Below are 12478 nucleotides of genomic sequence, written 5' to 3' on the forward strand. Positions count from 1 at the left end.
GTGTAAAGTGAACCAAGTGAAATACTCGTAAAGCAAAATGTCTGGTCGTGGAAAAGGTGGTTTCCAAGAAGTTGTGATTCCGGGAACTTAGAAAGTTCTCAGAAAGCGAAGTTTATTATACAGATAGTGACTGAAAATACAAAAATATACAGATAGTGACTGAAAATATCCAGTAATATACAGATAGTGACTGAAATTTTACCAAACACCGTGAGTGAAAAACAAGATACCAAAGTGGATCCGAGTACATTTAATGAGCAGATCGCTGCTTATTCAATGTCTTTAGGCATAAAAAAACCTGAACTTATTAATAACACAAAAAGCAAAACAATTAAACATCTGGGTAAAACGCGAAATGCACCTTACCTAACATCATCACATCTCACCAGAAAAATTAATCGTGCCTCAATCGAGCCGGTTAATATGTCTTTGGCTACAAATAATATGGATCCGACAGCAACACCTGAGCCCAATACCTCCAACATTTTGAAAATGGAGATCGACCTAAGCTCCATAAAGCGCCAGCGCGAAAAAAACCGTACTTCTGAGAACAGTGAAGAAGAGGACTACTCGGAAGATTCTTACGAAACTGAGGGGGAAGACGAGGAAGAACTCGAAGCCCTCATCACCAAAGAACAGCTAGACAGCATAATGGAGGAATTAGCCATCCTACGTCAAGAAAACCAGCGCCTGAAGGACGAACGTGCCGAATCAGCAGCCATCAAAAACAACAAATTTGCTCTATTAAACAACGACGACAACAAGAACAACCAGGACTTTCCCAGGCTCGGAAAGCCGATCCCCAACAAAAAGCGATCAAAGATGACAGCAGCGACTGCGACATCACCTGTGACAACAACAACTGCAGTACCTAAACAAGTAAAAAATTTACCAGTTATTGTAGTTTTTAATCAAAATCCAAAACTTTTACAAATATGTCTGAAAACTATAATTAAGCCGGAAGACTTTATTCTAAACATTATTAACAAAAATAGGACAAATATTAAACTTTTCTCCTTAGAAGAGTTTGAGAAAACCAAGACACTTTTAACTGAACGTAACACCCGCTATTTCACGTACACGCCCAAACAATTAAAACCTCATACGGTTATTCTGAAAAAACTTCCTCCAAGCGTGTATGAGGAATCGGAAATTAAAAAAGCACTAGCCGAATCAATACCTGAGCTTGTATTTCTGTCCGTTAAGCAGTTTAAGGAAGTCCTCTGGAAAATAACAATTCAAAAATCCGACCAAATAAAACTTATTTTTAAACTTAAAGCCTTACTAAACTGCAAAATTATCATAGAAGCTTATAAACCCCACGTGAACGAAATAAAACAATGCTTCAAGTGCCAACGTTTCAAGCACGTTGCCTCGAATTGTAGTATGGAATATAGATGCGTAAAATGCATTGAAAAGCATGAGCCAGGGCAATGCAAAATTAAAAAAGAAAATGAAGATAATATGTCGACCAATAAAGTCCAGTGCATAAACTGCATGGGACCGCATACGGCAAATGCAAAAATATGCCCTAAAAGGATGGAGATCTTAGAGAAACTGAAATGCAAACGAGCTGAAACTAAAAATAAATCCACTAAAATTATTCACAAAGCCATAAATCAAAGTAAAACAATCCAAGGGAGAAGTTTCTCCTCATTGTTTAATCACAACCCCCCAACAGCATCTAATTCTAACATAAAAACCACAAACCCAGCCCTACAACAGCACATGGGTAATGTAACAAAGTCAAAAAATAGTCAACAGATAAATGCTTTAACATTTGATGACGTAAACAATGATTCCTTAAATTTATTTGGGAAAAATATTGTACAATGCATTGAAATAATGCAAAATACTATAAAAAAATACCCTAACAACAATGACGAAAGCCTAAAAAAACAAATTTTATTAGACTTTATCTTACAAATAGCCCAGTAACAATGCCTTTAAAATGTATTTTCCTGAACGTAAATGGTATTAGGCAACTAAGAAAACGTAATGAACTTAACCATTTTTTAAACACGCATCGACCTGATGTCATGCTAATTGCGGAACACCACCTTAGTCAAAACAACCCAGCCTTGTTAAAAAACTACACCTTCGTTAGACAAAATACTGGCACAAAAAGATGCAATGTATCACCTCAGAAACCAGGAACGTCGGTAGGAATATGCGTTAAAAACGGCATGAAATTTCTACAATTACATCAAAAACCAATGATTGCAATGGAGGCAGTAGCAATTCAACTAACTTACAGAGATCGGCAAAACAGAGAAAAAAATATAATATTTGCCTCACTCTATAATCGGCCACAAGATAAGCTTCACGTGCAGGACCTTAATGATCTTATAACGTCCTTTAACGTAATACCAAATTGCTCCGAGATCATCATCGGCTGTGATCTCAACGCAAAGCATCCATCGTGGAACAAACCATTCTACAATCATCGCCACAGCAACCAATCTGGAACAACGCTATACAACTGGATTTCCCGAAACTTAAACCTAAACATTCTTTCTTCAAATGAACCAACCCGACCCAATCTAAATAACAAACCAGACTCGTCTATAGACCTATTTCTAACCTCAACCACAACGTCTATTGAATCAGGCTGCAGAGTCATAAAAGACTTTCCATCAGATCATTTCTCAATACAAATTATAATAAAAATAGCACAATCTCGGCTAGTATATAATGATAGTAAATCAATATATAATTTCAACAAAATCAACCCACTACTCTGGAACAAATTAATACTACAAAACGTTACAAACATCCCCATCGATACAAATATAACCTCACCAGAAATAGATAACCACATCAAAACATTATCCGACGCCATTGCTAAAACAATAGAAAATCCCCTAGTGATCCCAAAGCTAGAAATTAAACCAAATAGTCCAAACCGGCACACAATTAACCTGAGCAAACCATGCTTGAAGCTAATAAAAGTGAAGCGAACCCTAAGACGAACGCTATTTCGAAAAATAACCTCCCTCACAATAGAAGAAAAAACCATAATCAAACAAACAATTAAAGAAATAGACATACAAATTTCAAACCACATAGAGCTAATTGAACTTAAAATCATCGGCAAGAGGCTTGCAGCAATAAACCCAAGCAAAATTAGCTATAAATCTATCAAAAACATAAATCCTCGAATTCCCAAACAAGAACAGTTTTGCCATCACATAATACTCAACGATAATGAAAAGAACTCCATAGACATATCAATAGACCAGCACACCTTTCCCACACTTACAACTGACTTCGCTAAAGTCAATGCTCTCGCTTGGTCTTTCGAGCAAACACACAAACAAAATCACGACATGACTCTAAGCAGCGAATCACTCAGAGTACACCGTTCACAAATAGAATCTGCAATAACTGAGCTAACCTCTACCCCACCGAATCACATAATAACCTTCGATAATCAAAATACAGCCGAAGGCGAATGGGAAGGTTCTGAGGAACTTGGATTTACCAATGCTGAAGAGCTTCTCGACATTCTGAAATGTAAAAATAACAAAAAAGGTCTAGGTCACGATATGACCAGCAATTTCATTTTAAAATGTTTTAATATACCTCTGCTTAGGCACTTAAGCATTATCTTCAACCACTGCATTAATCATAGTTACTTTCCCTTATACTGGAAGCACTGCAAAATCATCCCCATCCTAAAACCAAACTCTAACCCAAACCACCTACGTAGCTATAGACCTATAGCTATTCTCTCCGCAATCAGTATGCTGTTCGAAAAAATAATAATGAAAAACCTAATTAAACAAGTAAAATCAAAAAATACCTTGAAAAATGAACAATATGGATTCCGAGAAGGGGTAACCCTGAACCACGCTCTGATATCAGCTAACAATTTCATCTTTGAAAACATCCACCGTAGGCGGGCTACAATAGCCTGTGCGCTCGACTTCGAGAAGGCCTTCGATACTGTTTGGACACAAGGTCTGATTTACAAAATGAAAAATATCTATCGATTTACCCTCAACAGTACAATGCTGATACATAGCTACTTAACGGACAGATCTTTTAGCGTTACCAGCCCTGACAGCTCGGAAAATTCAATGACTAGATTGATACCTGCAGGTGTGCCACAAGGTTCGATACTTGCCCCTTTACTCTACAACATATACCTAGCAGATATGCCATCATATGAATCCCCTGACCCAACTTCAACTACCCGAATAGAACAACTAATATACGCTGATGACATCCTCCTCCTGGGATCTGGTGGATCTGTTCATCGAACTGAAACAGAAATGAACAGATTTCTAGACACATTATGTGAATATTTCACTAAATGGCATCTAAAACTAAATAGCACCAAATGTGTCAGCACCATCTATAAAGGCCCAAGAACATGCAACCTCTATAAGAGTGCCAAAAAGTTTAATCCAAAACTATTTATTTATTACGATACCCCGATCCAAAACAAGAAACAATTGAAGTACCTAGGCATAATCTACGATGAAAAACTAAACTTCAAAGAACACACCGAGTACAACTTACAAAAAGCTACAATGAAATTGAAGGAAATACATCACATCTTTAAACCAATATTTAATCCATCTAATCATAGCCAAATTACATACTTGCGCTCTCTAGCTTACAGGAAGCTAATCCAACCTATCCTACTATACGGACACGTAGCCTGGATGAGTCTAAGCTCTGCCCAAATGGAACACCTACGAAAATTTGAAAGACACACTCTCAGAAATTCTATCGAACAACAAAGAAATCCCGAAACTCAACATTATTTATCAAATAAAAAACTATACAATATAACAAAAACCCAAAAACTAGACGAAATGCTTTTTAAAATACTTGAAAAATTCATCTTAAAATACAACATCGAACAGAACGAAATACCTTATAGGCACTCAACTGAACTAGTCACTGTAAACTTTGTAAGACATCTAGACTCTAGTGGAATTCTTTACGATCAGAATAGAAAACTTATATTTTATAACAGGAAATTCCAATCGCTAAACACAAATGAAGGTCTAATATACCTCACTCAATAATAAAACCGACGTACATTTATTAACTGATAAACTAAAATCCTCCTGTATATATATACCCCACCCCTGAACATGTAAATAGCCCCCCTCCCCTCTCCTCAAAATAATATTTAAGAACTAGATATAAGCAAAACCAAAACAACAACACTCACGATCTCAGGTTTTTTCAAAAAAAAAATTTTTTTTTCCCTGAACACTCTAACTCTTAAAGAACAAATACACATACAAAACAAACTTTAATGTAAGTACAAAAGTACAAATGTAAAGAAACTAGTGCCTAATGCCCCGAAAAGCTATAAGCGCAGGGCTAAACTACAAATAAATTTAAGTAACAGTAAACATGAAAATTGTCACACATGTATTACTCCTTTAAATGTAAACTGAACCATTTTCAAAATATTGACAATAAAGAAAGAAAGAAAGAAAGAAAGCTGGGCGAGCATTCAGTGTGTTTTCAGTGTGTAAAGTGAACCAAGTGAAATACTCGTAAAGCAAAATGTCTGGTCGTGGAAAAGGTGGCAAAGTGAAGGGAAAGGCAAAGTCCCGCTCGAACCGTGCCGGTCTTCAGTTCCCAGTGGGCCGTATTCACCGTCTGCTCCGCAAGGGCAACTATGCCGAGCGTGTTGGTGCCGGCGCTCCTGTTTACCTAGCTGCCGTGATGGAATATCTGGCCGCTGAGGTTCTCGAGTTGGCTGGCAATGCTGCCCGTGACAACAAGAAGACTAGGATTATCCCGCGTCATCTGCAGCTGGCCATCCGCAACGACGAGGAGTTGAACAAGCTGCTCTCCGGTGTCACCATTGCCCAGGGCGGAGTGCTGCCCAACATCCAGGCCGTTCTGTTGCCCAAGAAGACCGAGAAGAAGGCTTAATCGTTTTAAAAGCGGAGCTCATTTGTACATACAAACATATACCCAACCGTCCTTTTCAGGACGACCACGTTATTACCAAAGAATAGAAGATTTACATATACGAATATGATTTAATTTCAAAAATAAACTATAAAACTGCTTGATATATAACATTGAGACTTAAATGAACTCAAATGGTACAAATGGTAGGTTCACAATACTATTCGGAAGCTAATGTTTGATTTGTTCGGCCGTCGGTCCAGTAGATTAGTGGTCGAAAGCTACAGGATCTAAATGTTCAATTCTTAGATTACATTGGCGACTCACTCGTATTTCTTCCTCAAAAGATGTAACGAGTTGCCGCTTACGCTTACACTTTTCCTGTTGCAAGCAGTACAGTTTGTACAAAATACATTCATCCCATGTGCATGTGTAGTTTGATATTTCAGTGACCGATTGTTTTCCAGCGCATTTTAATATTATTGTATTATAAATATTATTGAAAATTTGTCTTCTCTCGAAATTTTAATGGTGGTCCTGAAAAGGACCGATTGCTGAATGAAGTACAAGCTGTACTAGTTTTTTAACCGCCGAAGCCGTACAGGGTGCGGCCTTGCCTCTTCAGGGCGTACACAACATCCATGGCTGTGACAGTCTTCCTCTTGGCGTGTTCGGTGTAGGTGACGGCATCACGGATAACGTTCTCCAAGAACACCTTCAGAACGCCACGTGTTTCCTCGTAAATGAGTCCAGAGATGCGCTTTACGCCGCCACGACGAGCCAAACGGCGGATAGCTGGCTTCGTGATACCCTGGATGTTATCACGCAGCACTTTGCGATGACGCTTGGCGCCTCCTTTTCCCAAGCCTTTGCCTCCTTTACCGCGACCAGTCATTTTCACTCTTTTCTACTGTTAACACGTTAACAGACTGCACGAAAGTCACTGAAGAACTAATTCCAAATTTTCGGCGTGCCCCTATATATACCTAAAACGCCAGAAACACGAGCGAGTCCGAACGATATGTCCGCCTCGCTCTCCGCTCGACAAATGAGATGGCCTCTGCTTCTCTCTCTTTTCAACCCTCCACGTTTTGCTATATAAGTAGGTAGCAAATGCGGCGATCGTTTATTGTGTTTTGAAACGTGAAGTGAACGTGAACAGCAGTGAATTCGAAAATGGCCCGTACCAAGCAAACCGCTCGCAAATCGACTGGTGGCAAGGCGCCACGCAAACAACTGGCTACTAAGGCCGCTCGTAAGAGCGCCCCAGCCACCGGAGGCGTGAAGAAGCCCCATCGCTATCGCCCTGGAACTGTTGCCTTGCGTGAGATCCGTCGCTACCAGAAGAGTACCGAGCTGCTGATCCGCAAACTGCCTTTCCAGCGTCTGGTGCGTGAAATCGCTCAGGACTTCAAGACTGACCTGCGATTCCAGAGCTCGGCGGTGATGGCTCTGCAGGAAGCTAGCGAAGCCTATCTGGTTGGCCTCTTTGAAGATACTAACTTGTGCGCCATTCATGCCAAGCGTGTCACCATCATGCCCAAGGACATCCAGTTGGCCCGTCGCATTCGCGGCGAGCGAGCTTAAGTTGAGACGGCTTCAACTGGCTGCCAATGCTCCAGCATACTTTGTACAAATCGGTCCTTTTCAGGACCACAAATTACGTTCAATGAGATATTAATTTTAATTCAGCAGCAGCAACGTATATAAAATTAAGAAATAGTCGGAAGTATGAAAGACATGGTCAATACTTTCAAACATCAGAAAAAAATCGAAAATCTATCAAATATATTCTTATTATAACCTAGTGAACATAATGAAACAAAATAAGATTAGAAAATTACAGATTTTATATTTTTTCTTAATCGCTAACTTCATGGCGACCTATGTCTATGGACCATTCAGTGGAGTATTTTTGTCTTGGGTAAATATAAAACAAGTTATAAAAGACAGCATTTTGTGTCATATCTTGATGTAAATGACTTTAACTTTAATGTTTATCAACGAACGTGACAATATATGTTTAATTTCTTATTTTCAAATATGTTTTTAAAAACATTTCACTTGTGATTTCGGCAAACTTTTAAAATTAGTATGGTTTAATGGGACAAGAACGCTCAACGTTAAACATAAGTAATAAATTGAAAACTTATTTAAAACAGTCTGAAAATAAAACATATACATTATTTAATGCATTATTTATTATATTTAATAAAAAAAGATTCTAAATTACATATTTTATGTTTTTTTAGGTTAAATGAGTGCGACTTCTACGTACGCACACTCTAAAAATGAGTGTGGTTCAAAGGGACAAAAACGCTCAACATTAGACATAATTAAAAATTCGAAAAATTATTAAAAACAGTCTGAAAATAAAACATATACATTATTCAATGTATTATTTATTATATTATATAAAAAAAGATTCAAAATTATATAATTTATGTTTTTTTGTAAGAAAAATTGAGTGCGTGAAGCCGCACACTTTTAAAATGTGTGTGGTTTAATGGGACACGAACGCTCAGCATTAGACATCAGTAAAAAATCGAAATATTATTAAAAACAGTCTGAAAATAACACATATACACTATTCAATGCTTTACTTATTATGTTAAATAAAAAAAGAATCAAAAATATGTATTTTATGTTTTTTTTTAAATGTAAAATTCAGTGCGGCCTCTACCTAATTCATATATGGGACTCAAAGTATCCGAATTTGGAAAAACTATTTATAAAATTGCCTGAAAAGCTAAATCCACTTAAACAAAGACAAAAATCATTTCATAAAATTGCAAATAAATGTAATGTTTCGAAAGATTAATATTTTTAACAGTCCGAAAACTATTATCGAATGTAGTCTGACTAGACAACTTTGTACGTAGCCAAGGGACAACTTGAAACAAGAATTAAAATACCTAAATTAATGATAAGTGATTATATTTTTGGTTTTTCGTAAAGTAAAAGGTTCGAATTTTATTTTTTATTAACAAGATTCCAAGCATTTCAGAGATTTCATATTTTAAAATGGGTTTTTAAAAAAATTGTTCATGTTACGAATGTCAATGTTGAAGTTCATGCAGCAATAAAAAGTCACAAAAACAAGATACTTGCAATTCGAAAACGGTAATTGATTAATTCATCTTTTAAGGATGTATACCAATAAAAACATATTTTCTATTTAAAATCTTAAGCACTGAAAACAAGAAAATAAGTTTGCACTTCAAGCAAACATTAGCAGAGCAAATGACTGATGCCAGACCCACAGTTAAAGTGCTCTCCTCCTCGATTCTCATCCGAACGAAGGAGGTCGGTAACGAGCGCGCGCGCCATTTTCTAAACAAAAAAGTGTATTTCAGTGAATAAAAATGTCTGATTCTGCAGTTGCAACGTCCGCTTCCCCAGTGGCTGCCCCACCAGCGCCAGTTGAGAAGAAGGTGGCCGCCAAAAAGGCATCTGGATCCGCTGCTACAAAGGCAAAGAAGACCACTGCCCCGCCATCGCATCCGCCAACTCAGCAAATGGTAGACGCTTCCATCAAGAATTTGAAGGAGCGTGGCGGCTCATCGCTTCTGGCAATCAAGAAATATATCAGTGCCACTTATAAATGCGATGCCCAGAAGCTGGCTCCATTCATCAAGAAGTACTTGAAATCTGCCGTGGTCAATGGAAAGCTGATTCAAACAAAGGGAAAGGGTGCGTCTGGCTCATTTAAACTGTCGGCCTCCGCCAAGAAGGATCCCAAGCCAAAGGTTGCGTCTGCTGAGAAGAAAGTGAAAAGCAAGAAGGTAGCCGCCAAGAAGACCGGAGCCACCGCCAAGAAGGCTGCCACGGGAGCTGCCGACAAGAAGCCCAAGGCTAAGAAGGCTGTTGCCACCAAAAAGACCGCCGAGAAGAAGAAAACGGAGAAGACGAAGGCCAAGGATGCCAAGAAAACTGGAACCGTAAAGGCAAAGCCAGCAGCAACAAAGGCCAAGTCGACGGCAGCGAAGCCGAAGGCGGCCAAAGCACCAAAAGCCAAACCAGCGGCGTCTGCTAAACCCAAAAAGGCGGTGAAGAAAGCAGCTGCTCCTGCTACCGCTAAGAAGCCGAAAGCCAAGACTACGGCTGCTAAGAAGTAAATTGTGAAAAAGTACAGTACCTGGTACACGCTCGCAATCGCAATTTCAGATTTCGAAATCTGAAATTAGTTTAACAAGCCCTTTTCAGGGCTACAACTTTGGTTAACAAGAGAAAGGAACTTTCAATTGAAAACATATTGTACATTTAATGTATCCATTTATATTGTGGCACCTGGCCGCCAGTAGAAAGTATATCAGTATACCAGGTTCATAGAGGAGACATTGCACAATTTCTTTGTAAATAGATGTTAATGATTAAGTCCTTTAAAAAAATGGTGCACCAAATTGATCATTTTATATTTTATGGCAAATGGTTTATGGTATATTGAAAATTTAGTTTCTTTGGTAAAATATGTTGTGGCCCTGAAAAGGGCCGTTTTGGATCTTTCTCCGCATCCGCAGCAAGAGAAAATTACTTGGAGCTGGTGTATTTGGTGACAGCCTTGGTTCCCTCACTAACGGCGTGCTTGGCCAACTCTCCGGGCAGGAGCAGGCGAACAGCCGTTTGGATTTCCCGACTGGTGATAGTCGAGCGCTTGTTGTAGTGAGCCAGACGAGAGGCCTCGGCAGCAATGCGCTCGAAGATATCATTCACAAAGCTGTTCATGATGCTCATCGCCTTCGACGAAATGCCGGTGTCAGGATGGACCTGCTTCAGGACCTTGTAAATGTAGATGGCGTAGCTCTCCTTCCTCTTGCGCTTCTTCTTCTTGTCGGTCTTGGTGATGTTCTTCTGGGCCTTGCCAGCCTTCTTGGCTGCCTTTTAGGGATGTCGAAAATATATCAAAATATCAATATATCGATATTTTTTACGAAAAAATAAATATTTTTATCGTGATATTTTTTTTGAATAATTATCATATATCATCGATTTTTTTTACATTTTTTTTTGATAATTTTAAGTGGTCTCACTTTTCATCGGGACAAGAAAAAATACATATGTGAAAGATGAGCGCCGCTAAAATTTATTTTTCGGCAAGTGAAAATGCATAGCATAGCATTCAGAATTCAAGAAAACGCGCTAAAAAAAATGCGCGGGAAATACTTGACTTGAATATTATAAATAAAAACAAAAGAAAGCAAAAATAAATATTGTTTTCTTTCATTTATTAATAAATATAAACTAAAAATTATAAAAATATAATTTAAGATCGTATGTGGGTTAATGTTTAGTGGTTAATGCTTATGCAGCTTAAAATTAAAAAAAAATAATAAAATAAAAAAAATATCAAAAATATCTGATATATAGATATTTTTTTTCTGATATATCAAATATCATTTTGATTTTTTGTTTAAATAAAAAATATCATCGATACGATATTTTTAAATATTTCGACATCCCTACTGCCTTTCCACTAGTTTTAGGCGGCATTATTCACTTCACTTATGATTTCACAAACACAATTCACTGATCATAGTGGTGCGAAGAGAGTGTTCAGCTTTATACTTTTTTTCGAGCAATGTTTTCAGGTCTATGGCACCCACCCCTAACTGAACGCGCAGGCAGACGAAAAAGTATAAATACGTGGCTACCCGGGGCTGGGCGAGCATTCAGTGTGTTTTCAGTGTGTAAAGTGAACCAAGTGAAATACTCGTAAAGCAAAATGTCTGGTCGTGGAAAAGGTGGCAAAGTGAAGGGAAAGGCAAAGTCCCGCTCGAACCGTGCCGGTCTTCAGTTCCCAGTGGGCCGTATTCACCGTCTGCTCCGCAAGGGCAACTATGCCGAGCGTGTTGGTGCCGGCGCTCCTGTTTACCTAGCTGCCGTGATGGAATATCTGGCCGCTGAGGTTCTCGAGTTGGCTGGCAATGCTGCCCGTGACAACAAGAAGACTAGGATTATCCCGCGTCATCTGCAGCTGGCCATCCGCAACGACGAGGAGTTGAACAAGCTGCTCTCCGGTGTCACCATTGCCCAGGGCGGAGTGCTGCCCAACATCCAGGCCGTTCTGTTGCCCAAGAAGACCGAGAAAAAGGCTTAATCGTTTTAAAAGCGGAGCTCATTTGTACATACAAACATACCCAACCGTCCTTTTCAGGACGACCACGTTATTACCAAAGAATAGAAGATTTACATATACGAATATGATTTAATTTCAAAAATAAACTATAAAACTGCTTGAAATATAGCATTGAGACTTAAATGAACTCAAATGGTACAAATGGTAGGTTCACAATACTATTCGGAAGCTAATGTTTGATTTGTTCGGCCGTCGGTCCAGTAGATTAGTGGTCGAAAGCTACAGGATCTAAATGTTCAATTCTTAGATTACATTGGCGACTCACTCGTATTTCTTCCTCAAAAGATGTAACGAGTTGCCGTTTACGCTTACACTTTTCCGTTGCAAGCAGTACAGTTTGTACAAAATACATTCATCCCATGTGCATGTGTAGTTTGATATTTCAGTGACCGATTGTTTTCCAGCGCATTTTAATATTATTGTATTATAAATATTATTGAAAATTTGTCTTCT

General features: G+C 38.5%; 6 protein-coding genes across 6 annotated transcripts; 4 read left to right on the forward strand and 2 right to left on the reverse strand.

The window, feature by feature from the left end:
* Positions 1 to 18: 18 nt before the first annotated feature.
* On the forward strand, positions 19 to 5916 carry LOC123002928 (histone H2A). Its single transcript, XM_070217893.1, has one exon. The coding sequence runs from the start codon at positions 5536 to 5538 to the stop codon at positions 5908 to 5910; it is 375 nt and encodes a 124-aa protein (XP_070073994.1). The 5' UTR covers positions 19 to 5535; the 3' UTR covers positions 5911 to 5916.
* A 556-nt stretch (positions 5917 to 6472) lies between these two features.
* LOC123002933 (histone H4) lies at positions 6473 to 6784 on the reverse strand. Its single transcript, XM_044393691.2, has one exon. The coding sequence runs from the start codon at positions 6782 to 6784 to the stop codon at positions 6473 to 6475; it is 312 nt and encodes a 103-aa protein (XP_044249626.1).
* A 281-nt stretch (positions 6785 to 7065) lies between these two features.
* On the forward strand, positions 7066 to 7476 carry LOC138911896 (histone H3). The gene has a single exon (XM_070211508.1). It carries the CDS (start codon positions 7066 to 7068, stop codon positions 7474 to 7476), a length of 411 nt encoding a protein of 136 aa, XP_070067609.1.
* A 1778-nt stretch (positions 7477 to 9254) lies between these two features.
* On the forward strand, positions 9255 to 10007 carry LOC123002926 (histone H1-like). The gene has a single exon (XM_044393683.2). The coding sequence runs from the start codon at positions 9255 to 9257 to the stop codon at positions 10005 to 10007; it is 753 nt and encodes a 250-aa protein (XP_044249618.1).
* A 412-nt stretch (positions 10008 to 10419) lies between these two features.
* On the reverse strand, positions 10420 to 11379 carry LOC123002930 (histone H2B). The gene is made up of 2 exons (XM_044393688.2): positions 11356 to 11379; positions 10420 to 10767 (listed from the first exon to the last, which is right to left on the reverse strand). The coding sequence occupies exons 1-2, from the start codon at positions 11377 to 11379 to the stop codon at positions 10420 to 10422; spliced, it is 372 nt and encodes a 123-aa protein (XP_044249623.1).
* A 232-nt stretch (positions 11380 to 11611) lies between these two features.
* On the forward strand, positions 11612 to 11986 carry LOC138911897 (histone H2A). The gene has a single exon (XM_070211509.1). The coding sequence runs from the start codon at positions 11612 to 11614 to the stop codon at positions 11984 to 11986; it is 375 nt and encodes a 124-aa protein (XP_070067610.1).
* Positions 11987 to 12478: the final 492 nt, after the last annotated feature.

Source organism: Drosophila takahashii, chromosome 2L, assembly GCF_030179915.1.
Source record: "Drosophila takahashii strain IR98-3 E-12201 chromosome 2L, DtakHiC1v2, whole genome shotgun sequence".
In the NCBI taxonomy this organism is placed as follows: domain Eukaryota; kingdom Metazoa; phylum Arthropoda; class Insecta; order Diptera; family Drosophilidae; genus Drosophila; species Drosophila takahashii.